General features: G+C 61.5%; 2 protein-coding genes across 2 annotated transcripts; one reads left to right on the top strand and one right to left on the bottom strand.

Moving 5' to 3' along the window:
* The first annotated feature begins 1473 nt into the window (after positions 1–1473).
* TRIM28 (tripartite motif containing 28) lies at positions 1474–16342 on the top strand. The gene is made up of 16 exons (XM_029073408.1): positions 1474–1786; positions 7210–7322; positions 9233–9365; positions 9509–9644; positions 10600–10716; positions 11532–11646; positions 13012–13158; positions 13374–13488; positions 13985–14085; positions 14413–14452; positions 14636–14904; positions 15008–15306; positions 15399–15558; positions 15672–15758; positions 15881–16015; positions 16122–16342. Exons 1-16 carry the CDS (start codon positions 1474–1476, stop codon positions 16281–16283), a joined length of 2442 nt encoding a protein of 813 aa, XP_028929241.1. The 3' UTR covers positions 16284–16342.
* Positions 16343–18375: 2033 nt separating this feature from the next.
* On the bottom strand, positions 18376–23724 carry CHMP2A (charged multivesicular body protein 2A). The gene is made up of 6 exons (XM_029073404.1): positions 23623–23724; positions 23344–23520; positions 19408–19587; positions 18952–19082; positions 18784–18845; positions 18376–18688 (listed from the first exon to the last, which is right to left on the bottom strand). Exons 2-6 carry the CDS (start codon positions 23509–23511, stop codon positions 18561–18563), a joined length of 669 nt encoding a protein of 222 aa, XP_028929237.1. The 5' UTR covers positions 23512–23520; positions 23623–23724; the 3' UTR covers positions 18376–18560.
* Between the last annotated feature and the right edge of the window lie 1607 nt (positions 23725–25331).

Raw genomic sequence — 25331 nt, 5'->3', positions numbered from 1 at the left:
ACCATCATTATCACTTCACTTCTCTGGGCCTCTGTTCCCTCATCTGTAAAAGAGGAGTGAAGACTGTGAGCCCCACGTGGGACAACCTGATAACCTCCTATTTACCCCAGCGCTTGGCACATTAGTAAGCCCTTAACAAGTACCATCATTATCACTTCACCTCTCTGTGCCTCAGTCCCCTCATCTGTAAAATGGAGGTGAAAAGAGGGGGGGGACAACCTGGTCTCTACCAGCGCTTAGAAAATGCTTGGCACATAGTAAGGGCTTCACAAGTGTCATCAGGATGATTATTACAGTGCTCTGCACACAGTAAGCGCTCAATAAATATGACTGAATGAAGGAATTGAATGAATGAATGGGGGGTTTCTCTAATGGCCTTGTTCCCCTCCCCCCACCGTCCCCCAAGACGGACAGCTCCCGGAGCCAATGGGCGTGCCCGTCCTGGCCCCGCCCCCTTGGTCCGCGTGCGGCCCGGCGCGCGCAGGTGGAAGCGGCGCGCGCGCGCGCCCCAGGAGAAGCAGCTGCGTCACCGTCACGCGCTCGAGCCTTTCTTCCCCGCTCTGTTATCATCCTCACTCCCCCCGCCCCCCCCCCCACGGTATTGTTGTCCTTGGCGGCTGCGCAGTGAGAGCGCAAGCTTGGCGGAGGGAGCCGATAGGCTGCCGGGCTCAGCGCGCACGCGCAGTCGGGGCGGACTGGAGAGGGGGAGGGGGAGAGGCTCGCCGCCCTCCCTCTTGGCTTTAGTTTCTGCGCACGCGCGGCGGCGAGAGCGTGTGTGCAGGGCCCGCCCCCCTCCCCGTCCTCTCTCTCGCTCCCGAGTGCGCCGCGCGGGCGGGTTCCGCCGTTCGCGTCGCCCCTTCGCCGGTTGGGCTTCCAGCCCCGGTACTTTTCCCGTAGAGCGGGTGGGTGCCCGGGGGCGCGTGCTCCCCCCCACCCCCGGCCGCTCCGTGTGGGGCGCGTGCGCGGTAGCGCGCGGTCGTTGGTTCTCCCCCCCTTTGGACGGCCCGAGGCGCGTGCGCGAGGCAGAGCGTCCCTCCCCCCACCGCTCCGAGTGGGGCGCGTGCGCAGTAGCGAGTAGTGGTTGTTTCCCCCCGCCCTTGGAGGGTCCGAGGCGCGTGCGCGAGGCGGGAGCGTCCCTCCCCCCCACCGCTCCGAGTGGGGCGCGTGCGCACTAGCGCGTAGCGGTGGGTTTCCCCCCCCTCGCGGACGGCTCGAGGCGCGTGCGCGAGACGGGAGCGTCCCTCCCCGCTCCGAGCGGGGCGCGTGCGCGGTAGCGCGTAGGGGGTGGGCTCCCCCCCCCGGCTTTGGACGGCCCGAGGCGCGTGCGCGGTAGCGCGTGGCGGTCGGTGGGGCGCGAGGCGCGTGCGCGAGGCGGGAGCGTCCCTCCCCTCCCCCTCCCCGCCCCCCGCTCTCCTCAGTGTGTGAGGGAGGAGAAGGCGGCCGCCCCGCCGACGGAGGGAGGGAGGACCGGCCATGGCGGCGTCGGTGGCGGCGGCGGCGGCCTCGTCGGCGGCGGCGGCGGCGATGGGTCCGGGCCCGGCGGGGGACGCCGGGGAGATGTCGGGGGAGAAGCGGGCGGGAGCGGGCGGCCCGGCGGGGGGCGGCGGGGGCTCGGCGGGGGGCGGCGGCCCCGAGGCCCTGGAGCTGCTGGAGAACTGCGGCGTCTGCCGGGAGCGGCTGCGGCCCGAGCGGGAGCCCCGCCTGCTGCCCTGTCTGCACTCCGTCTGCGGGGCCTGCCTCGGGACCACCCCCGCCGCCGCCGCCGCCGCCGCCCACGACGGAGCAGGTCAGTGCCGGGGCCCCGGGGGACGGGCCTCCCTCAACATCCACGCACTCCCTGCGGACCCCCCGCCCGAGGACCGGTCGATCGAGCGCTTACTGTGTAAGGAGCCCGGGGCCCACCGCTTAGAAAGGACCATTCAGCTCGTTCAGTCGTATTGATCGAGCGCTCGCTGTGTGCTGAGCGCCTCGATGGGACCATTCAGCTCATTCATTCGCTGAAATCGTATTGATCGAGCGCTTACTCTGTGCGGAGCACTGGGCGGCTTAGCCCATTCAGTCGTATTGATCGAACGCTTCCCTCTCAAGCGCCTAGAAAGAGCGGTTCAGATCGATCGTTTAATCGTATTTCTTGAGCGCTTACTGTGTGCGGAGCACTGAGCACTTAGAAAAGGCAGTCCAGCTCAGCCAGTCGTATTTCTTGAGCGCCTACGGTGTGCGGAGCACTGGACTGAACCCTTGGAAAGGACGTTTCAGCTCATTCACCCACCCGATCGTATTTATCGAGCGCTTACTGTGTGCGGAGCACTGGACCGACCGCTTGGAAAAGGACAATTCCGCTCGTTCGCTCAATCGTATTTCTTTAGCCCCTACTGTGTGCGGAGCACTGGACTGAGCGCTTAGAAAGGACAATTAGCTCATTCAATCACATGGTCGTATTTATCCAGCGCTGACTGTGTGCGGAGCACTGGGCTGAGCCCTCGGAATGGACAATTGGGCTCATTCATTCCTTCAATTAACCGTCTTGAACGCTTACTCTGTGCAGAGCACTGGACTAAGCGCTTGCCAAGGACAATTCAGCTCATTCATTCACCCAGCCGTATGTATCGGGCGCTTACTCTGTGCAGAGCACTGGGCTAAGCGCTTGCCAAGGACAATTCAGCTCATTCATTCACCCAGCCGTATGTATCGGGCGCTTACTCTGTGCAGAGCACTGGGCTAAGCGCTTGCCAAGGACAGTTCAGCTCATTCATTCACCCAATCGTATTTACCGAGCCCCTACTCTGTGCACAGCACTGGGCTAAGCGCTTGCCAAGGACAGCTCAGCTCATTCATTCACTCGTATTTATCGAGCGCTTAGTCTGGGCGGAGCACTGGGCTGAGCGCCTGGAAAGGACAGTTCAGCTCGTTCACTCGGTCGTATTGAGCGCTTAGTAGGTGCAGACCACTGGACTGAGCGCTAGGAATGGACAATGGGGCAACAGAGAGAGCCCATCCCGGCCCAACGACGGGCGCCCGGTCTAATCGGGGGAGGCGGACGACAAAACCAAACAAGTAGGCATCCATACCATCGAGGTAAATAGGATCATCGTCGCCGTCATTAATGAAATAGAGGAATAAACAATCTTTACAAATATGCCCAAGGGCTATGGGGAGGAGGAGCAGAGGGAAAGGGAGGGCTCAGTCTGGGAAGGCTCCCTGGAGGAGGTGAGCTCTCAGTAGGGCTTGTGCTCCCTCCCCCAGACTGACCCCCTTGTCGGGCAGGGATGGTCTCTCTTTATTGCCGAATGGTCCTCTCCCAAGCGTTTAGTACAGCGCTCTGCACACAGCCAGCGCTCAGTAAATACGATGGAAGGAATGAATGAGAACCGCGCCCGCCTCCTCCTAACATGCTTCCATCCATCCGTCCGTCCGTCCTTCCACCCAGTCGTATTTACCGCGGGCAGAGCGCTGTACTGAGCGCCTGGGAGACTACAGCGACATCCCCTGCGCCCCCCCCCCCCCCAGCGAGCTCACAGTCTGGAGGAGGGGCGGCCAGCACTGCAAATAAATGCATGCAGTCCTCTTGATGGAGCGCCTACCGGGTGCAGAGCGCCGTACTAAGCGTTTGGAAAGTACAATTTTGTTTCAATGCCATGTTCATCCGCATGAGTCTATTGCTATTGTTTTTGTCTGTCTCCCCCGATTAGACGGTAAGCCCGTCAGTGGGCCGGGACTGCCTCCCTCTGTTGCCGATCTGTCCATTCCAAGCGCTTAGTACAGTGCTCTGCGCATAGTAAGCGCTCAATAAATACTATTGAATGAATGAACAGATCGGGATGATTCCCCACCCGACAGCGGGCTCAAAAATATGCCTAAATGCCAGGGGGCTGGAGGGGAGCAAGTCAGGGCGAGGCAGAAGGGAGTGGGAGGGAAAGTGGGGCTTCGGATTTATTGAGCGCTCACGGTGGGCGGGGCGCTGGGGGAAGGGCTTGGGCGAGTCCTCTGTAACAATAAAACCGGACACGTCCCCGGGCCCCCAAGGAGCCGTTAGTCAGAGGCATCCCCTGCCCACATGGAGCCTACAGTCTTGCTTGTGCCTCCCTCTCCCCAGTGCTCAGCGCCCTACGCCACTCCGTAGGCGCTCAGTAAATAGCCCTGATTGATTCGGGGGCTCTGGGGTTGTTGGGGGGCAGGGGGAGAACCGGAGGGAGTTGGTTGTGGGCAGGGAATGTCTCCCCACTCTACTGTAGTGCACTCGCCCAAGCGCTTAGTACAGCGCTCCGTACGGAGTAAGCGCTCAATAAATACGGTTGATTGAGGCGAGGGCTAAGGTGAAGGGGAGAAGGTCGGGACTTCAGCCCCTCTAGGCTGCCAGCTCATTGCGGGCAGGGATCGCCATTCTTCATTGTTAGATTGTACTTTCCCAAGCGCTTAGTACAGTGCTCTGAAAAGCGCTTAATAAATACAAATGAATGAGCAAATGGATGATGGGGAGGAGAGGAGGTTTTTGGGGGCGGGGAGTTGTCCGGGGAAGATTCGAGTTTGCCTGGGGCCACATAAGCAACAGGGGAGGTGGAAATCTTGAGGAAAAGGGGTTCGGAAACCCCCCCCCCTCGGGTTTCCAAGCGCTCACCGCAGGCAGAGCACTGTACTGAGCGCCTGGGAGAGTACAGCGACACCCCCTGCCCCCCGGCGAGCTCACGGTCTGGAGGAGGGGGGCCAGCACTGCAAATAAATTCATGCAGGCCTATTGATGGAGCGCTTACCGGGTGTAGAGCACCGTACTAAGCGCTCCCGTTCCCAAGAGCTGCATTCAGTATCCCGGGGTCAGAAGGGTTCTCGTAAGAATCCCGCCCACCGACTTCCCAACCTTGGCCCAGTTCCTGAGCTCCTGCTGTGAGAGGAAAGGTGTCAGCGGGGCTCTCTCTCCGTGGGCCTGGAGAGCAAGGCTGGCGGGCCGGCCGACCCACCGGGGCATCCACCCACTCCCATCTAAACCTCTTCCCGGCCTTCTAGAACCTCTATCGATTTGCACGTCCAAAGCAGGTCAGGGAGGAGATGGAAGGGGTGGGGTAACTGGAACTAACTGTTCTAGTACTCGTTCAGTTGTTTAGCAGCAAATACATTCAGTCGTATTTACTGAGCGCTTACTATGTGCTGAGCCCTGGACTAAGCGCTTGGAATGGACAATTCGGCAACAGATAGACAATCCCTGCCCAATGACGGGCGCACAGTCTAATCCCGGGAGTCGGCCGGACAAAAACAAGACAGCATAATCACGATAAATAGAATCAAGGGGACGGGCACCTCATTAACAGAATAAATAGGGTAATAGAACTTTTCACTTTCTCCAGGAGGTTTCGGGGGAGTGGCAGGGAAGTCAACCCAATTGAGGGGAATTAGCAGTCGCAGGATTGCTAAAATCCACCCTTTCCTCTCCGTCCAAACTGCAAGCCGCCACGTTAATCTAAGCACTTCTCCTATCCCCCCCCTTGACTACTGTGGCAGCCTCCCTGCCGATCTTCCTGCCTCCTGCCTCTCCCCCGTCTCCGGTCCGTACCTCACTCTGTTGCTCGGAGTCTTTTTCTACAAAAAAAAGTTCAGTCCTCCTTTCCCTACCGGAGGTTCTCGCCCACCCACCTCGGCGTCAGACTCCTTACCCTGCCCTCTCCTATCTCACCTGGCTGCTCTCCTACTAGGACCCGGCCCCCCAGACTCTGCTCCTCTAACGCCAACCGCCTCGCTGTACCTCAATCTCGTCTATCTCACCGCCTACCTCCCGCCCACTCCTTGTCTCCGACCTGAAATGCCCTCCCTCTTCGTATCTGCCGATCACTCTCTCCACCTTCAAAGCCTTATTGAAGACGCAACTCCAAGAGACCTTCCCCAATTAGGCCTTCATTTTCTCTTCTCCCACACCTTTAGGCCTCGCCGTGTGCTCGGATTTGCACCCTTTATTCACTCCTCCCTCGGCCCCCACAGCACTCATGTCCGTGTCTGTGATTTATGTGTATTGATGTCTTTCTCGGCCTCTAGACAGTAAGCTCACCGTGGACAGGGAACGTCTAGGGAAGCAGCGTGGCTCAGTGGAAAGAGCCCGGGCTTGGGAGTCAGAGGTCACGGGTTCGGATCCCGGCTCTGCCACTTGTCAGCTGTGTGACTGTGGGCAAGTCATTTAACTTCTCTCTGCCTCAGTTCCCTCATCTGTAAAATGGGGATTAATGTGAGCCGCATGTGGGACAACCTGATGACCCTGTATCTACCCCAGCTCTTAGAACAGTGCTCTGCACATAGGAAGCGCTTAACAAATACCAACATTATTATTATTATTACCAACTGCATTGTATTCTTCCAAGAATCGTGCTCTAAATCCGGCGAGCGCTCAATAAATATGCCTGATCGCGTGGGTATCGGATGCCCATTGTTGATCATTACCAGACTGTGCTTTAGCCACAGCCCCGGCCCTTTGAAGTAGTTTACAGTCTGACAGGAAGACTAAGCGAAAATATGGCTGCTTTAGAGTCAACTCAGAATTTGATTTTTGAGGACTAGTGAGCAAGCTTACAAAAACTGGGATCATCGAAAGCAGAGCATCCCACAGGCCAAGGGTAACCACAGGCTCTTCTTTGCCAAGTAGCTGCTCAGATCCAGGGGTTGAGAGATGTTTCGTGGGCATCCACAGAGAGGCTGGGTACAGGGACTTGTTATCAGCCACACCTAAAGGGCGGAGGGGCAGAATAAAAGGGCATCTCTAGAATGCAAGCTCCTTATCCGACAGTGATTGATTGAGCTCCTACTGTGTGTGGAGAACTCTACTAATAATACTAGGTACAGAGCTCCAGGAGCTCACTCTCCCCATCCCCATTTTACAGAGGAGGGAAATGAGGCCCAGGGAAGCAAAGTGACTTGCCCAGGGTCACCCAGCAGACAATCGGCTAGACCTGTTCCCCGCCCACCAGGATCTTATAGGGCAGAGAGGATCTGACAGTCGGCAGTCTAGTTGTACTGTACTCTCCCAAGCTCTTAGAACGGTGTTCTGCACACAGTGAGCGCTCAGTACATATCACAGGTCGACCGGCACCTGGTGCGGGGAGGGAGGTGGTGTGAAAGGCTGAAGGGGGAGAGGGAGAAGGCGAGAGGGAGGGAGCGGTGGAGAGGGTGCCCAAGAAATCCAGGTCGGCGCCGAGGGAGCGTCGCCTGCCCTGACTCTTCCTCTTTCTCCCTCAGTGGTGGATTGTCCCGTGTGCAAGCATCAGTGCTTTCTGAAAGACATTGTGGAGAACTACTTCATGAGGGACAGTGGCCCCAAGGCTACCCCTGACAGCAAGGATGCTAACCAGGTAGGTGAAACCGCCCGACTCTCCGCTTCACGGCGAGAACAGAAAGGAGCTCCGGGCAGAGGTGGCCGACCGACGAGCGGAGGCTTAATTCTGGCACAGTCGAAGGGGCAGACTTTGGGATGCCGGCGGTGCGGTCGGGACCGGCTAACCCGCTCGGCTGCCTTCGGCCACGCTCCCGCCCGGGTCAGCACAGTGGCTCCGTGGCGGAGCGTGAAGCGGAGTGATGCGTAGATGACGCGTAGATCAGCTCTGAGGTAAAAGGAGAGAGTTGTTACCTGTGGGGGCGACCGTGTGGGTGAGGATGGCCTCTGGTTGGAACTGGAGGTGTGCCCCTCCCCTCCCCCCTGCACTGTAAACGCTTGTGGGCAGGGAATGTTTCTGCTATATTACTGTATGGTTCTCTCCCAAGCGCTTAGCACAGCGGTCTGTACGCTGTAGAGTAAATACGTTCGACATCTTCCTACCTTCAGCGATCACGTGATCACTAAAATCCGCCCTTTCCTCTCCATCCAAACTGCTACCCCATTAATCCAAGCCCTTATCCTTCGTTCATTCAGTAGTATTTATTGAACGCTTACTATGTGCAGAGCACTGTACTAAGCGCTTGGAATGGACAGTTCAGCAACAGATAGAGACTATCCCTGCCCAGTGACGGGCTCACAGTCTTATCCTGTCCTGCCTCGACTATTGCCGACCGCCCAGCCTCTCCCCACTCCACTCCGTGCTTCGCTACGCTCCCCGGTTCGTATTTTGCAAACGCGACGTTCAGTCGGAGATCCTCCAGTTGTCGCCCGTCCACTTCCGCATCAAACGAAGACGACTGTTCACCGTTGGCTTTAAAGCACTCAATCCCCTCATCCCCTCCTACCTCACCTGGCCCCTCTCCTTCTACAACCCAGCCCACACACTCCGCTCCTCTCTGACCGAATGATTCTGAAGCTAGTTGGGAAGAGGAGGGAAGAAGAGGCGTCAGATGCCAAGGGACACCTAGCTAGAATCCAGGCAAGAGGAACTGGGAAAGAGCGGGTTGTCCCTCGGGTCCCAGTGTCAGCAGCACAGTTTCCTCTAGACTTCCCTTAATAACGATGGTATTTATTCAGCGCTTTCTGTGTGTCAGGCACTGTCCTAATCCTTGGGTGGATACAAGCAGATCGGATTGGACACAGTCCCTGTCCGCCCCCCCCAGAGGCTCACTCTCCCCATCCCCATTTTGCAGAGGAGGTAACTGAGGCCCAGGGAAGCAAAGTGACTTGCCAGGGTCAACCGGCAGACGAGGGGCGGAGCCGGGATTAGAACCCGTAACCCTTCGATCCGTGCCCTGTCTCCCTACGCCGTGCTGCACAGCCCAATTTTATTTATTTATATCAACATCAGTTTGTTGGTGTCGATGTCTGTCTCCCCTGCTCTAGACTGATCTCTGGGCAGGGATGGTCTCTCTTTATTGCTTTATTGTACTTTCCCAAGCGCCTCAAGAAATATGACCGAGTGATTGAACGGGCCTCACCCCTGGAAGAGAGGGACGGTGGCGGTGCGCCTTCTCACACCCTGTCGTCACCTCATTTCCATCTCCCCAAACCTGCCCCCTGGGTTTGGGGAAAGAAGTGGCGATGTAGGGGGGGAGGGCAACCCCCCCCCCCCCCCACATCTCCCTTTCAACTCCCCAAGCCAGGTGGTTCAGCCGCCCTGGGCCGTGGTATTCGGCGGCTCCTCTCAGATGCTAATGAGCCATTTACCTTGGGGATTACTGAAGGACCGAGGCCCCCTAGGGCCGCCCTCGCCTTTGTTAACCCCCTCAAGTCTTGATTTTTATTTGACTTGCCCCGCCCAGGACGACAGGTAAGGCCTCTGTGGCCTGGAAGTCCCAGTTCTGTGGCCACAGTTCCTAAATTGTCACCTCCTCCCTTCCCCAGTGTTGTACGAGTTGCGAGGACAATGCCCCGGCCACCAGCTACTGCGTGGAGTGCTCAGAGCCCCTGTGCGAGACCTGCGTGGAGGCCCACCAGCGCGTCAAGTACACGAAGGACCATACTGTCCGCTCTACGGGTACCTGCCGGGGTCGGGGAGGAGCGCTGACTCGGCGGGGAGCCCCAGCACTGACCCCGGTACCAGGGCGGGTGCGGGGAAGCGAGAGGTCCCCGTCCCCCGCCGCCGGATCTCACCGTCCCTTCCCCCCGGCTCTCCGCCAGGTCCTCCCAAGTCGCGGGACGGGGAGCGCACCGTGTACTGCTCGGTGCACAAACACGAGCCGCTGGTGCTGTTCTGTGACAGCTGTGACACCCTCACCTGCCGAGACTGCCAGCTCAGCGATCACAAGGACCACCAGTGAGTGACGCCCCCTCCCCCGCTCCCCTCTGGACCCCCTCCCCTGACTCGCCACCTGTGTGGGACAGGAGCCGGTGACCTCCTCGTTCCTACCCTTCCCCGTCTACCTCTTTTTGGCCCTTTCTCTGGCCCCTGGAGGTAGAGGGTCTCCTGTCCACCAGTGCTCCAGACTGAGGGAGGAGGGACAGAAGAGAAAGAGGAGGTAGACGTACTTTAAGGACCCAAAAACGAGAGCATTCGAAGACGTATGGCGGCCGGGGGTGGCGGGAGGGGGGAGCATATTCGGTGAGTCAAATACAGGCGGCGGGGTATCCTTAGATGGGGGCTCTAGCGAGTCTCCAGAGTGGAGACTCTCAGGTGCAGGGTCAGTCTTCCCCTTGGGAGCAGTAGATCTGTAATAATAATAATAATAATAATAATGGTATTTGTTATGCGCTTACTGTCTGCCAAGCACTTTTCTAAGCGCTGGGGTAGATACAGGGTTATCAGGTTGTCCCACGTGGGGCTCACAGTCATCACCCCCATTTTACAGGTGAGGTAACTGAGGCACAGGGAAGTGAAGGGACTTGCCCAAAATCCACACAGCTGACCTGTAGCAGAGCTGGGATTAGAACCCAGGACCTCTGACTCTCAAGCCCGGGCTCTTTCCACTGAGCCACGCTGCTTTAATCTTACTAAGATGCGGCGAACGGGGGTATCTTCCTTTGCATCCCCTGCCTCCCTCAGCCGCCGCCAGAGAACGCCCCCCGCGACCCCTGGCACTCCTCAAAGAGCTCGTGCCCTAGCTGCCCCGCAACGGGACGGCTCAGGAACCCGCCCCCGACCCGCATCAGTCTTTCCGCTGCCCCGGCCCGGTCCGACCGACCCCGGGTTCCGCAGCCAAGGGGGCGGGCAGGGAGGAAGGGAGTCTCCGTCTCCGGGACCCGGCCGACTCCCCGGGCGGTCTACCCGGCAGGTACCAGTTCTTGGAGGACGCGGTGAGGAACCAGCGGAAGCTGTTGGCCACCCTGGTGAAGCGGCTTGGGGATAAACACGCCACTCTGCAGAAGAGCACCAAGGAAGTGCGCAGCTCGTACGTATGGGGCGGGCTGTCGGGAGGCGCTCGGCCGACCGCGGGGCCTGGGACAAAGCCAGGTGGGCTGGAGGCCCCTCGAGCCAGGGCGAGGGCACTCTGAGGAGTCATTTTGTCCAGTCGCTTCAATCGACGGTATTTATCGAGCGATGGCCGTGTGCCTTGTACTGACGCTCTGCACACAGTAAGTGCTCGGGAAATACGATTGAATGAGCGAATGGAGAGCGTTGCACTAAACCCTTGGGAGAGTACAGCACACTAGTAGTTATTATGGTATTTAAGCACTTACTATGGGCCAAGCACTGGGGTGGATACAAGGTAATCAGGTTGGACGTAGTCCCTGTCCCACATGGGGCTCACCTTCTCAAACCCCATTTTACAGTTGAGGTAAACTGAGGTACAGAGAGGTTAAGCGACTTATAGAGTTGGGGGGTCACGATCTCGGGCCCCAAGAAGCTTGCAGCTCCTTCTTTCTGGCTGGACTCTACCCAGTTTCAGCAGAAGAGACGGTTCCCCCGAGAGACCGTTTCCACAGCCTCTCTCGGTCCCCCGTTCAAGCACCGCCCCACCCCCTCGCCTCGTAGTGACCATATCCCAACCTCCTCACCCTGCAGGAGCCCCTGCTCCAACCCCCCTCCTTTGGGGACGTCGTCTCTGCTGCCCGACCTAAATCCCTCCCGCTGCAGTCGAGGCCCATCTCCGAGAGGGCACGGGGGTGGGGGGTGGACCCGGAGGCTCGATGGGGGTCGGGTGGAGTGGGACCTCGGAGCCGATTCTCCGTCTAACCCCTCCCCGATTCCTTTTCCCCCTTGCAGAATCCGGCAGGTGACGGACGTGCAGAAGCGAGTGCAGGTGGACGTGAAGATGGCCATCCTGCAAATCATGAAGGAGCTCAACAAGCGAGGCCGCGTGCTGGTCAATGACGCCCAGGTCCTTGCATTAGTCTGCTTGGGAGAGATGGCCGGGGTGGGGGTCCTGGCTGTTTGCCCCCCCCCAGGCAGGCGGGGACACCCCCCTGGGAGTCTGGAGCCAGTGAAGGGACACTGGTCCAGTCAGCCCAGTGCTGCTGGTAGTTGACTGCCTGCTGCAACTGTATGGAACTCTTCCGGCATTTTGGGGGAGGTGGGGGAACCAAACGAGTACAGTTAGGTAAAAATGAAGGTCTCCCTTCTCCCCACCAAAAGGGAGAAAAAAAATGAGGGTACAAGGTAAATTTGGGTCTGCCTAGGGGCTGAGGGGTCAGATTGGCTCCAGCAGAGCCACTCAAGGCAGCTGATCTGCCAAAACTCCAAGTGGGAGGAATCAGAGAAAGGGTTGTGACTGACCCGGGGCCTGGGGAGGAAGTAGTGGGGGTTTTTGCATAGGTGGTGGCGGTTCTCTTGTCTCTGAGCCGTCGGATAAACCCCAGGCAGTGGGTATTAATAATGATGGCATTTGTTGAGCGCTTACTAAGTGCAAAGCACTTTTCTAAGTGCTGGGGGGGGGGATACAAGGTAATCAGGGTGCCCCACGTGGGGCTCACAGTCTTAATCCCCATTTTACTGATGGGGTCACTGAGGCCCAGTCACACAGCTGACAAGCGGCGGATCCGGGATTAGAACCCATGACCTCTGACTCCCAAGCCCGGGCTTTTTCCACCGAGCCACGCTGCTTCCCAGCAGCATGGTGTAGCAGATAGAACCTGGGAGTCAGAAGGTCGTGGCTTCTAATTCCGGCTCCGCCGCCTGTCTGCTGTGTGACCTCGGTCGAGTCACTTCACTCCTCTGTGCCCCAGTGACCTCATCTGTAAAATGGGGATGGAGACTGAGCCCCACGCGGGACAGGACCTGTGTCTCCCACCCAAGCTGCTTGTATCCACCCCGGGGCTTAATACAGTGCTGGGCACAGAGTAAGGTTTAACAAATCCCATTAGTATAGCGCCTGGCACGGAGTAAGCGCTTAACAAATACCCTCATTTATTGAGTTGGCTTGAGCAGAGCAGCCGGGAGGGACTGTGGGAGCTGCGTCTGAGGTTTGTCCGGAGCTTTGGTTTTGGAGAGGGGAATGGGTAACGGGCTTTGACGGGAGGGATCCTGGTTTCCGGGCGTAACGGTAATAACAGTTGTGGTATTCAGTGCTTACTGTGTGCTAAACCCCGTACTAAGCGCAGAGAGTAGAGTCAAGATGATCCCACAGGGGATTCACCGGTCTAAGTAGCAGGGAGGGCAGCAGGGAGGCCGCCTCCGTTGTCCAAGGAGGAGGGATGAAGGTTTGTCCTCTGCCGAGGGCCCCCTTTTGAAACGCGTGGCTCTGCAGAAAGTGACCGAGGGCCAGCAGGAGCGCCTGGAGCGACAGCACTGGGCCATGACCAAGCTGCAGCGACACCAGGAGCACATCCTGCGCTTTGCCTCCTGGGCCCTGGAGAGCGACAACAACACTGCCCTGCTGCTGTCCAAGAGACTGGTGAGGCCGGGAACGACACGGGAGACCCGGCGGGGGCGGGCGGGGGCCGAGGGAAGGCGAGGCCCGGTGCCGAGTCGGCCCGAGATGGGTCCCGGGGAGGGAGCTTCCCCTCTGAGGTCAAGCAGCCCGGCCCACCCTTATCGCCGCGGCCTCCTCCCGTCCGGGGGAGCCTCCGCTGACGGGGGGGCCGCTCCCCGCACCCCATCTTCCCCCAGATCTACTTTCAGCTGCAGCGAGCGCTGAAGATGATCGTGGACCCCGTGGAGCCCCAGGGAGACATGAAGTTTCAGTGGGACCTCACCGCCTGGACCAAGAGCGCCGAGGCCTTCGGTGGGTGGGCCCCTGGGCCGGCCGGGCGCTGGACCGAGCGGGTGGGAGAGGACAGGCTTGGAAGAGCGAAGGGAGCGAGCGGAGGGGACGCGGAAGGGAGGGGGAGCCGAGGAAATGGGGGCTCAGTCCGGGCAGGCCTCTTGGAGGAGGCGAGCCTTCCGTAGGGCTTCGAAGGGGGGAAGAGTGATTGGCGGATTGGGGCTCCGTCCATTTTGCTCCCCGACCCGGCGCCGTGGAGCGATGGGGGCTCTGAGGCCGAAACCCGCTGCAGGGCCTGTCCCCTTAGACCTGCCGGACCCCCAGGCAGAGGATGGCCTGGTCTGCCCCCGCGTGATGTGAGACACGGGACGACGGGCTCCCGGGGTCCTGCAAACTGCCCCGTGTCCTGCCTCTTCCCCCCCCCAGCCACCCCCGCCTAAGGGATCCCGGAGCCGAAGGGACCGGGGAAGTGCGGGGGGAGCGTCCTTCGCTCAACCCGTTGCTCTTTGACCCACAGGAAAGATTGTTTCTGAGAGAAGTGGCCTCTCAGGGGGCGGTCCCCCAGCCATGGCCCCCCCCCAGACCTCCAGGCCTCAGTTCGGCTCCCCTCGGAGCCAAGTCGGGAGCCACTGGGAGTCAGGTAACCAGCCTCTTGTCCTTCGGCCCCCTCCCCCGAAGTCAGTAATCCCAGGCTCACACGAGGAGGAGGAGGAGGACGCAGGAGGGTGGGGGGTGTTGGTGGTGCTGGGTTGGGGGCTGCAGTCTTGCCTCCCTCAGACGCTCTGACCTTCAGGCCAGAGCGAAGAGTTTCTGTGTGTCTGTCCTCCCCGACAACCCCCACGGGCGCGCACCTCTCCTCCTCCTCACACGTGCACCCGGGCGCGCACCTCCCCTCTCTCGCTCGCCCACACACTCATGTCTGATTTTTCTGTCGGCCGCGGCCAGCTCATGGACGTCCAGGAAGGATACGGTGGCTTTGGTCCAGGTGAGGGGCGAGACGGGGGGGTGGGGAGGAAGAGGCGGGGGGGGGGGGGAGAGGATGGGGGAGGAACGCCGAGAAGACCCCCTCGGGGGGAGACTAGGGCAGCCGGAAGCGGTCCGGTCCCCGCCCGGGCTGGGGGAGAGGATCCTCGGAGACCCGCCAGACCCACCCCCCGCCCTCCTTCAGAAAGCAGCTACGGGAGCGCGGAGCCCCACGTGTCGGGGATCCGGCGGCCCCGGCCGGCGGGCGAGGGGGACGTGAGCGGCATCATGCGTAAGGTGCCCCGCGTGAGCCTGGAGCGGCTGGACCTGGACCTGACGGCGGACAGCCAGCCCCCCGTCTTCAAGGTCTTCCCCGGTACCACCAACGAGGACTACAACCTCATCGTCATCGAGCGGGGCGGCCAGCAAGGGGGGCCGGGGGGCCCCGCTCCGCCCGGCATGGCCATAGTTAAGGTGGGCGGACCCGCGGGGGGGCCGATGGCGGGAGGGGAAGGAGGGGAGGGGACGGCCTCAACGTCTTCCCGCTTCCGACCCCGACTCTCCGGTCCGCGCGCAGGAGGAAGAGACCGAGGCCGCCATCGGGGCCGGGCCCGGAGCGGAGGGGGTGGAGACGAAGCCGCTCCTGCTGCCCCCCCTGGAGCCGGCGGGCGGCGAGGGTCCGCGCCTGGCCTCCCCCAGCGGCAGCACCGGCTCGGGCCCGGAGGTGCTCGGCGGGCTGGAGGCAGGGGCGGCCGGGGGCAGCGGCCCCGCCGCCTGCCGCGTCTGCCAGAAGTCCGGGGAGCTGGTGTTGTGCAGTCAGTGCGAGCTCTGCTTCCACCTCGACTGCCACCTGCCCGCCCTGCAGGAGGTGCCCAGGTAGGCGTCCCCCCTCGGGGACGACGGGGCGGCTCGCGGGGGCCGGGGCCGGGCCCCCTCGGCCGGCCGTGACCCCGTCCCCTCCCCCGTAGCGAAGAGTGGAGCTGCTCCCTGTGCCAGGACCAGCCGGACGTCAAAGAGGACGACGCCGCCCTGTCCGCCCTGGCGGCGAGGGCCGCCTCCTCCCCCGTCCCCGGTGCCGATCCCGCCTCCGCCCCCCGACCCTCTAAGCTCTCCGCCGCCAGTCAGCAGGTAGGAAGGAGGAAAGGCGGGGAGCGGAGGGAGGGGTCGGGAGGCCCCGTCCCCCCACCCCCCCCCCCGTCCCCTTCCCCCTCTGAGGCCGCGTCCCTCTCTGTGGCCGGCAGAAGTGTGAGCGAGTGCTGCTGGCCCTGCTGTGTCACGAGCCCTGCCGGCCCCTGCACCGGCTCTCCGCACCCCCCGCCTCGGCCTCGGTGAGTCCTGGACGGGGGTGGGCCCCGGGGGGTGGGGGGGAGGGAGAGGGGCCGGCGGCGGGCGGGCGGGCGAGCGGTCGTCCTCCTTCCCTCCCTTCCCCTCCCCTCCCCTCCCCGTGCAGGAGCGGCCGACCACGGTGGACCTGACGCTGATCCGGGCCCGGCTGCAGGAGAAGCTGTCCCCGCCCTACAGCTCGCCCCAGGAGTTCGCCCAGGACGTGGGCCGGATGTTCAAGCAGTTCAACAAGCTGACGGAGGTGGGTGGGGCGGGGGGCGAGGGCCGGGGGCGGGGGGGGGGAGGGCGGCGGGAGGACCCCGCCCCGCGCCCCCCCCCCCCGACCGCCCGCTCGCCTCCCCCGGCAGGACAAGGCCGAAGTGCAGTCCATCATCGGGCTGCAGCGCTTCTTCGAGACCCGCATGAACGAAGCCTTCGGAGACACCAAGTTCTCGGCGGTGCTGGTGGAGCCGCCCCCCGGCCCGGGCCCCCTGGCCCTGGAGCCGGGGGCCGGTTCCGCTGCCATGTGAGAGGCCGACGCTCCCTCCCTGCCCCAGCCCCTCCCCCGGCCTTACTGCAGGACCCCCCCCCCCACGTCCCCCTCACCCTTTCCCCCCCCACCCCGGCCCCCAACCCCCCTAAGGTTTTTACTTGTACTGAGGATTTAATAAAAATGTTCCCACCAGCCTCGACTGGAGCGAAGGGGCGGAGGGGGAGCCGAGACGGCCCGATCCTGATTTGCCCCAGTGGGGTGGGGGGGTGAGGGGCGAATTCCTTTAATGCCCCACCCCGGGTTTAGCAGGGGAGGTCCAAGTCACCTTTATCCCCAAGATTTGGGGCGGGTGGGGGGGGGGGTGTCCGGGTTCGGGACTAAGCACCGTGGTCTCGGTGGAGGAGGAAAGCGTGTGTGGTTGTGGCCCCCGGCCCCCCGTCCCGCTTGCCCTTGCCGCCCGGGTGGGGAGGGTAGGGGCAGAACGATAACGATCGTACGCTAAGCGCTCACCGTGCGCCACGGACTCTAGCAGCCTGGCTCAGTGGAAAGAGCACGGGCTTTGGAGTCAGAGGTCATGGGTTCAAATGCCAGCTCGGCCACTTGTCAGCTGTGTGACTGTGGGCAAGTCACTTAACTTCTCTGTGCCTCAGTTACCTCATCTGTAAAATGGGGATTAAGACTGTGAGCCCCACGTGGGACAATCTGGTTCCCCTCTGTCTACCCCAGCGCTTAGAACAGTGCTCGGCACATGGCAAGCGCTTAACAAATACCAACGTCATTATTATTGTTATTACCGAGCTCCGCGGAGGACAGAAGAACACGAGGTCGGACACGGTCCCCGACTGCTCACGGGCGTCACCCCCGGTTTCAAGGCGGTGACCGAGGTCCGGAGAAGTGAGGCGACCTGCTGGTGGGCACCCGGCGGCCAAGGGGCGGGGGCAGGATTAGAACTCAGGTTCTAAGGACTCCCGGGCCCGGCCGGGCTGCTCCGCAGAAAGAATGAATGTAGAAAGCCCCCCTCCCGGTGCTGCTGTGGCTCCTGAACCGGTCACCACGATGGCACCCCGCTAATTAACTCCGGCCCCCCCCCCCCCCAACTTGGGGGGGGGGGGGCATGCAGCCGGCTACCACGAGAGGGCAGCACCTTCCCTTGCCCACAGGACTACCTCTCCTACTAATGGCATTTGCTAAGCGCTTAGAACAGTGCTTTGCACATAATACGTGCCGGGGGGGATACAGGGTGACCGGCTGGTCCCCCGTGGGGCTCACGGTCTTCGTCCCCATTTTCCAGACGAGGTAACAGGCCCAGAGTCACCGCTGGCCGGCGGCGGAGCGGGGATGAGAACCCGTGCCCTCTGCCCCCCGGGCCACGCCGCTTCCCTAATTCCGCAGCTTTCGGGGCCCTGAAGAAACGGGGTCGCGGGGGGGTGGAGATGAGGCGCGACTAGGTGTGGAGGGTGGGCTGCAAACCGCTTTCCAGCCTTCCTGTTTGACCAGTAAGGACCTCGATACGGTCACCGGGCCCCACTGGGGGGGACGGGACTGCTGTTCACCCACCCGCCGAGCCCCACCCCCTCCCCGGCAACCAGCCTAAATCTCCCCAACTTGAGTCTCCTCCTCAGCCTTCCTCTCCCCAAAACAGTGCCGGAGGAGAGGCGGGCACCCCGCTGCTGGGACACCCGACCCACAGCGCGATAGCGCGGGACTGGCTTTAACGGTGGCCCGGCTGCCGTCCGCCCTGAGCCCTCTCACCCGGGCCTGCAGGTGACGGAGACTAACAGCCGTCGTCAGTCTCAGCCCCGGCCTCGGCGGGCGGCGCTTCTCCCCCCGCCGCTAGGCGTTCCCGGGGAGCTCCGGGGGAAGGGGCCGCCCTGCCTCCGCGGGAGCGGCGGCCGGGGCTGTCCGTGCTCTCCCACCCTGACGGGGCCGGAGCAGAAGACGAAGAAAAACGGAAGCGTCGGGAAGGAGAGGAAGTTGCACGCTCCCCCCGGCAGTAGTTAAAACAAAGCTCGTCTCTTAATGCCCGTTCGAGGACACGCGGGGGCCCGTCGGGCCCCACCCCGACCAATCTGCCACAACCCCAGATGGCTGCCATCCCTCCCTCCCACACATACACACACACGACCGCGGTCAGTAACAAACCCTTTATTCCCGGGGCCCGGGGCGCGCCCCCCGCCCCCCCCGCGGCCCCGGCTCACCCCGACGCTCCCCGGGGGATCCGGGAGACGGCCCCCCGAGCTCCAGCCGGGGCAGCGGGGCGGCCCGAGGGGCCGACTGCCGGAGGCCGGGGGCGGGGAGGGGGCCGGGCCCCGGCTCAGTCCCGCCGCAGGTTCTTCAGCCGCTCCTCCAGGTCCGCGTCGGCGTCGGCCAGCGCCGCCGACGACGGCTCCGTCTTCTTCCCCGCCCCCGCCACGCTGAGGGAGCCTCCGGTGGAGGGCAGGTCTGCGGGGAGGAGAGGTGGCGGCGGCGGGTGAGGGGAGGACGGGGGACGGGGGGACGGGGGGACGGGGGGCGGGAGGGAGGGGGCTGCCACTCACTGGAGAGCTCGTCCGTCAGGCTGAGTCCCAGCTCGTCCAGCACCTGGGACACCACGGCGTCGCTGGGGGAGGCGGGGGGGGGGAAGGGGGTCAGTCGAGAGCCAGGCCGGCCCGCAACGGGCCCCCTCCTCCCGCTCCCCTCGCCCCCCCCGCCCGCCCCCAGCTCACCTCTCCTCCTCGTCCTCTTCGTCCCCCATGGCGTCGTCGATGGCGTCGTTCATCATCTCCTCCTTCATGTCCATGATCTCCGCTTGCTTCTCGAACTCCTGCATGATCTTCTGGATCTGGGGCAGCTTCAGCTAGGACCCCCGGGGCGGGGGGGCGGGGGGCCCGGTGAGCGGGGTCACCCCCCGGCCCCGCCCCGGCGCCCGCTCACGGCCCCCACCCCGCACTCGTCGGCCGCGTGACCGTGGGCGGGTCACTTTATTCTCGGGGACCTCATCTGGAAGACGGGGATCGGGACCGTGAGCCCCACGGGGGACGGTGTCCAGCCCGATTTGCTCGTGTCCACCCCAGCGCTCAGTACGGCGCTTGGCACGTAGGAAGCGCTTAATAACCCCAGCCGTTATGACCATTACACTGTCAACGGACGCCCAGAGGTGTCGACCCTCCCGTCCCCCTTACCTGTCTGTTCATGGTACCCATGGCCTTGGTGACGCCCCTCATGGCCTGGGCCATGCTGTTGTTGGATTTCAGCGTCTGGATCTTGAGCGACACGGCCTGGATGTTGGCCCGCATGAGGATGAACTTCTTGACGTAGCGCCGGGTCCGCACCAGGTCTTTGGCCATGATCTTCACGGCGTCCTGGACGGCAAGGGGACGGGGGGAGAGGTGAGGCGGGGCCCGGCCACCAGCTCTCGGCTCGTCGTGGGCCGGGCCCGCGTTCGCTGTTGAACCGTACTCTCCCGAGCGCTCCATACAGTGCTCTGCACCCGCTAAGCGTTCGATAAATACGACCGACCGAATGAATGAATCCGTGGGAGGGGAGGGTCCGGAGCAGCTGTGGGCAGGAACCCGGGGACTGCCCCCTAAAAACTGCACCTTGAGTTGCGGGGGGGGGGGGGGGGGGACGGGACCGGGACGATTCACTGAGCCCTTACTGTGTGCACGGCACTGTATTAAGCGCTTGGGAGAGGACAACGGAACAGTAAAACAGATACAGTCCCTGCCCGCTTACAGTCCAGAGCGGGGAGACGGACGTTAACAGAAATAAACGACAGGTATCAATTACAGCTAACTGGGAGGGGGGATGGATAAACGAGAAGCAGCGTGGCTCGGAGGAAAGAGCCCGGAGGTCAGAGATCGTGGGTTCGAATCCCGGCTCCGCCGCTCGTCAGCTGTGTGACTGTGGGCGAGTCGCTTCACTTCTCTGGGCCTCAGTTCCCTCATCTGGAAAATGGGGACGGAGACTGGGAGCCGCCCGTGGGACAACCGGATGACCCTGTATCTCCCCCAGCGCTTAGAACGGTGCTCTGCACGCAGTAAGCGCTTAACGAATACCAACTTTATTAAAGGGAGCCCGTCAGGGCGACGCAGAAGGGAGGGAGAGGAGAGGAAAGGGGGGCTCGGTCGGGGAAGGCTTCTTGGAGGAGGCGGGCCTCCGATAAGGCTTCGGAGGGAGGGGAGCGGCGGCGTCTGTGGGACGTGAGGAAGGAGGGCGTTCCGGGCCGGAGGTCGGTCGGCGGCGAGACGGATGAGGAGGGACGGTAAGAAGGTTGGCATTAGAGGAGCGAAGCGTGTGGGCCGGGGTGGAGGAGGAGAGCGGCGGGCAGGGCAGGGCAGCTACGACGGGCAGCGATGACCGTGTGGAAATAGAACTAGGATATCTTGGCCATCGGCCCGAGTCTAAACCGGGAGGCAGAGCCCAGCACACCCGGCCCCGCCCTTCAGCTCAGCCCCCATATCTGCGCACGCCAGAACGGCCGGAGGCCGGTTGCTTTTCCTCCCTCTGCTTTTCCTCCGGTTTCCACAAGCGTCGGCTCCCGCCTTAAATGCGAGCGGGCCTCGGAGTCGTCCGTCAAAGCCCGCGGGGAGGCCAGGCGCTCCCAGAGCCGGCCGAGCCACCGCGGCACGGGATTTTTGGACCAACGAGCCAAAAATCTACAGCCTCTGGGTCTCGGGAAGGGTAAAATCTCTTCCCCACCGCCCCCTCCACCCCCAGGCTCCTTTAATAATAATGATGGCGTCTGTTAAGCCCTTACTGTGTGCAAAGCACCGTTCTTTAAGGCGGAAGCTTTCCGTGGATTCTGCTCTATTCAAGTGCCGAAATTAAGAGGACCCTTTTCGGGAGGGAGCAGGGACAAGACTACAGCTGTTCTCAAATGGTGCGTTACATCGAGTGTTAATTTGGCAGATATTTTGTTCGAAAAACCAGACCCCTACCCAGCTCTCTGCGTGGCCTAGTGACTAGAGCCCGGGCCTGGGAGTCGGAAGGACCTGGGTTCTAATCCCGGCTCCGCCCCTTGTCTGCTCTGTGGCCCCGGGCAACTCACTTCACTTCTATATACCTCAGTTCCCTCGTCTGTAAAATGGGGATTAAGACTGAGCCCCAAGGGGGACCGGGGCTGTGTCCAACCCGATTATCTTGTACCCTCCCCAGTGCTTAGTACAGTGCCTGGCACATAATAAGCGCTTGACAGATACCAGAATTATTATTACCGTGTGCAGAGCACTGTACGAAACTCTTGGGACAGTCGAGTACAACGATAAACATTCCCTGCCCACAATGAGCTGACAGTTTGGGGGTGGGGAGGACGGACATTGAGGGAAATAAATACATTTTGGATATGGAACGTAAGTGGGGCCGGGAGAGGGGATGAATAAAGGGAGCAAGTCGGGGTGACGCAGAAGGGAGTGGGAGAAGAGGGGGGGGGGGGGGGGTTAGTCAGGGAAGGCCTCTTGGAGGAGATGGGCCCGTAATAAGGCTCTGAAGGGCTTTGAATGATTGCGGTATTTGTTAAGTGCTTATTATTTACAAGCACTGAACCGACCCTTAGGATAGATGCGGTTTATGCGGATGTGGGATTTAGGGGGTGACTGACGGTAGGCTGTAAACTCCTCCAGGCGGGCAGGGATCACATCCCCAGCGTGGGCTTGGGGGGTCAGAGGTCACGGGTTCAAATCCCCGCTCAGCCGCTTGTCCGCTACGGGACTTCGGGGAGGTCACTTCGCTTCTCTTGGCCTCAGTTCCCTCATCTGTCAAATGGGGGTGAAGACTGGGAGCCCCACGTGGGGCAAGCTGATCACCTTGTATCCTCCCCAGCGCTTAGAACGTAGTAAGCGCTTAACAGATGCCGTCATTATTATTATTAATTCTACCCTCCTCTCCCAAGGGCTGGAATACTACTCTCCCTCTCTCCCCCTCTGGACTGTGAGCTCGTTGTGGGCAGGGAATGAGTGATGTTATACTATACTCTCCCAAGCGCTCAGTACAACACTTTGAACACAGTGAGCGCTCAATCAATACGACTATTATCATTTTGTTAATGATGATGCTGCGCTGCCTTGATTTTTCCCTTTATTCCTCTCCAACTTTCAGCCCCGCAGCACTCACGTACACATCTGTTATTTATTTATATTAATGTCTATCTCCCCCTCTAGACTGTAAGCCCGCTGCGGGTAGGGGATGTGTCTTATATTGATAGAATGTACTTTCCCAAGCGCTCAGTACAGCGCTCTGCCCGCGGTGAGCGCTCAATTCATTCATTCGCCCTATCGTGTGCAACCCGATTATCTCGTCTCCTCCGCAGGGCGTAGAACAGTGCCTGGCACACAGTAAGCGCTTAACAGATACCAGACTTATTATTATTACTACTGTGTGCACAGCGCTGTACTAAGCGCTTGGGAAAGCACAACACAACAATACCCAGTGACGTGCCCTGCCCACAGTGAGCTCACGTCTAGAAGGGGGAGACAGACATGGGTGCGAATAAAGAAAATGACGGAGACGGACCCAGGTGCTGTGGGGGTGGGAGCGCAAAGGGAGCAGGTCAGGGCAACTGAGAATAATAATAATGTTGGTTTTTGTTAAGCGCTTACTACGTGCAGAGCACTGTTCTAAGCGCTGGGGGAGATACAGGGTCATCAGGTTGTCCCACGTGAGGCTCCCAGACTTCATCCCCATTTTAGAGACGGAGCAACTGAGGCCCAGTGAAGTGACTTGCCCACAGTCACACTAGCTGACAAGTGGCAGCGCTGGGATTCGAACCCATGACCTCTGACTCCCTAGCCCGCGCTCTTTCCCCTGAGCCACGCTGCTTCTCAAGGGAGAAGGGAGGGGGAGATGAGGAAAAATGGGGTGTAGGCAGGGAAGGCTTCTTGGAGGAGTCGGGCCTTCGATAAGGCTTTGAAGCGAGGGGCGAGGGCAACGCGGCTATCGGGAAACTTGTTTTCGTCCGTCCGCCTCCCCCGATTAGACTGAAGGCCCGTCGGTGGGCGGGGATCGTCTCCATCGTGGCCCAACTGTCCATTCCGGGGCTCTGCACGTAGTAAGCGCTCAATAAATACTACTGAATGCACGAATGAAACGGAGCGGTTGAGCCGTCCCCGTCCCGGGCTCACCATCTGCCCCTGTTTGGCCATCTTCTTGATGTCGGCGATGATCTTCTTCTCCTGCGTCTCCAGCTTCTGTCGCTCCCGGTCGAGCTCCCGCATGGCCCGGGTCAGCGCCCGCTGGTTCTGCCGCAGCAGCTCCTCCGGGGTCTTCCGGCGCCCGAAAAGCAGCTCCATGGCCGGGCCCTGGGAGGGGGAGAGGGGATCGTCGGCCGGATTAGCGTCGGGGGGGCCGGGCGCGACCGGGGACACTGCCTCCGCGCGCGCTCGTCCCGGGACCGCTCCCACCTCCTCCAGGAAGCCACACAGACTCGCTCGGGGAAGGAGCACGGCCAAGGAGTCAGGAGGATCTGGGTTCTAATCCCGGCTCCGCCACGCGTCTGCTGGGTGACCTTGGGCAAGTCACTTCACTGGGCCTCCGTTCCCTCATCTGGAAAATGGGGATGAAGAGTGTGAGCTCCATGTGGGACAACCTGACGACCTTCCTTCTACCCCAGTGCTTCTCTGGGCCTCGGTTTCCTCCTCTGTAAAATAGGGAGCAAGACTATGAGCCCCATGAGGAACAGAGGCTGTGTCCAACCTGATTGCCTTGTACGATCATCTAAGAATAATACTGGTATTTGTTGGGCGCTTACTATGTGCCAAGCACTGTTCTAAGCGCTGGGTCATCAGGTTGTCCCACGTGAGGCTCACAGTCTTCCTCCCCATTTGACAGAGGAGGGAACTGAGGCCCAGAGAAGTGAAGTGACTGGCCCAAAGTCACCCAGCTGACAGGTGGCGGAGCCGGGATTTGAACCCACGACCTCTGCCTCCTAAGCCCGGGCTCTTTCCACCGAGCCGCGCTGCCTTAACAAACACCACAATTATTATTTGAGAAGCAGCGTGGCTCGGTGGAAAGAGCCCGGCTTTGGGAGTCAGAGGCTCTGCCCCTTGTCAGCTGGGTGACTGGGGGCAAGTCACTTCACTTCTCTGGGCCTCAGTTCCCTCCTCTGGAAAATGGGGATTAACTGTGAGCCTCGAGTGGGACCACCTGACGCCCCTGGATCTCCCCCAGCGCTTAGAACAGTGCTCTGCACCTAGGAAGCGCTTAACCAATTCCAAACATTATTATCAGGAGGCAGCGTGGCTCAGTGGCAAGAGCCCGGGCTTGGGAGTCAGAGGTCGTGGGTTCGAATCCCGGCTCTGCCACTTGTCAGCTGCGGGATTTGGGGCAAGCCACTTCCCTTCTCTGGGCCTCCGCTCCCTCCTCTGTCAAAGGGGGATGAAGACTTTGAGCCCCACGTGGGGGCCCCTGCCAACCCCGTATCTCCCCCAGCGCTTACAACAGTGCTTGGCACATAGTAGGCGCTTAACGGATCCCCCTTTGCTCCTTCTCTCTCCTCCAGCCTCCCCCCCCCGGGGCTGAGGGGGAAATGGCGGGGCAGCAGCCGGGCTCACTCACCGGGCGGGGGGGGGGGGGGGGCCCTCCCGGGTGGGGGAGGGGAGGAGGGTCTCCGCTTCCGCTTCCGGGTCAGGAGGGCCACCCGCTCCCCGACTTCTCCGTTGATCTTCTTCTTCTCTCGCTCCTCTTCCGGCTTCGGGCGGGGTGACGTGATGACGCAGACGGGCCCCCCCGCGCAGCGCCATGACGTCACGGCCAGCGGGCGGAGGGGGGAGACGCATGCGCAGAGGAGGCCGAAGGGGGCGGCAGGGCGCGTGCGCAGAGGAGGCCGAAGGGGGCGGTAGGGCGCGTGCGCAGAGGAGGCCGAAGGGGGCGGTAGGGCGCATGCGCAGAGGAGGCCGAAGGGGGCGGTAGGGCGCATGCGCTGAGGAGGCCGAAGGGGGCGGTAGGGCGCATGCGCCAGCGGGGGAAAAAAAAAAAAAGTCACCCCACCTTCACCCACCCGGGCTTCAGGAGAGGCGAGTTCGAATCCCCCGTCCGGCGGCCAGGCCTTCCCTCAGAGCCCAACTTTTCCCCAATTCAACCTGGAGCAGATCCCTCGCCCCGAGGTCTTCTT

The sequence above is a fragment of the Ornithorhynchus anatinus genome, chromosome 10 (genome assembly GCF_004115215.2).
Source record: "Ornithorhynchus anatinus isolate Pmale09 chromosome 10, mOrnAna1.pri.v4, whole genome shotgun sequence".
Classification (NCBI taxonomy): domain Eukaryota; kingdom Metazoa; phylum Chordata; class Mammalia; order Monotremata; family Ornithorhynchidae; genus Ornithorhynchus; species Ornithorhynchus anatinus.
The sequence above is the reverse complement of the archived record's forward strand: the minus strand, read 5'-3'. Positions and strand labels throughout refer to the sequence as shown.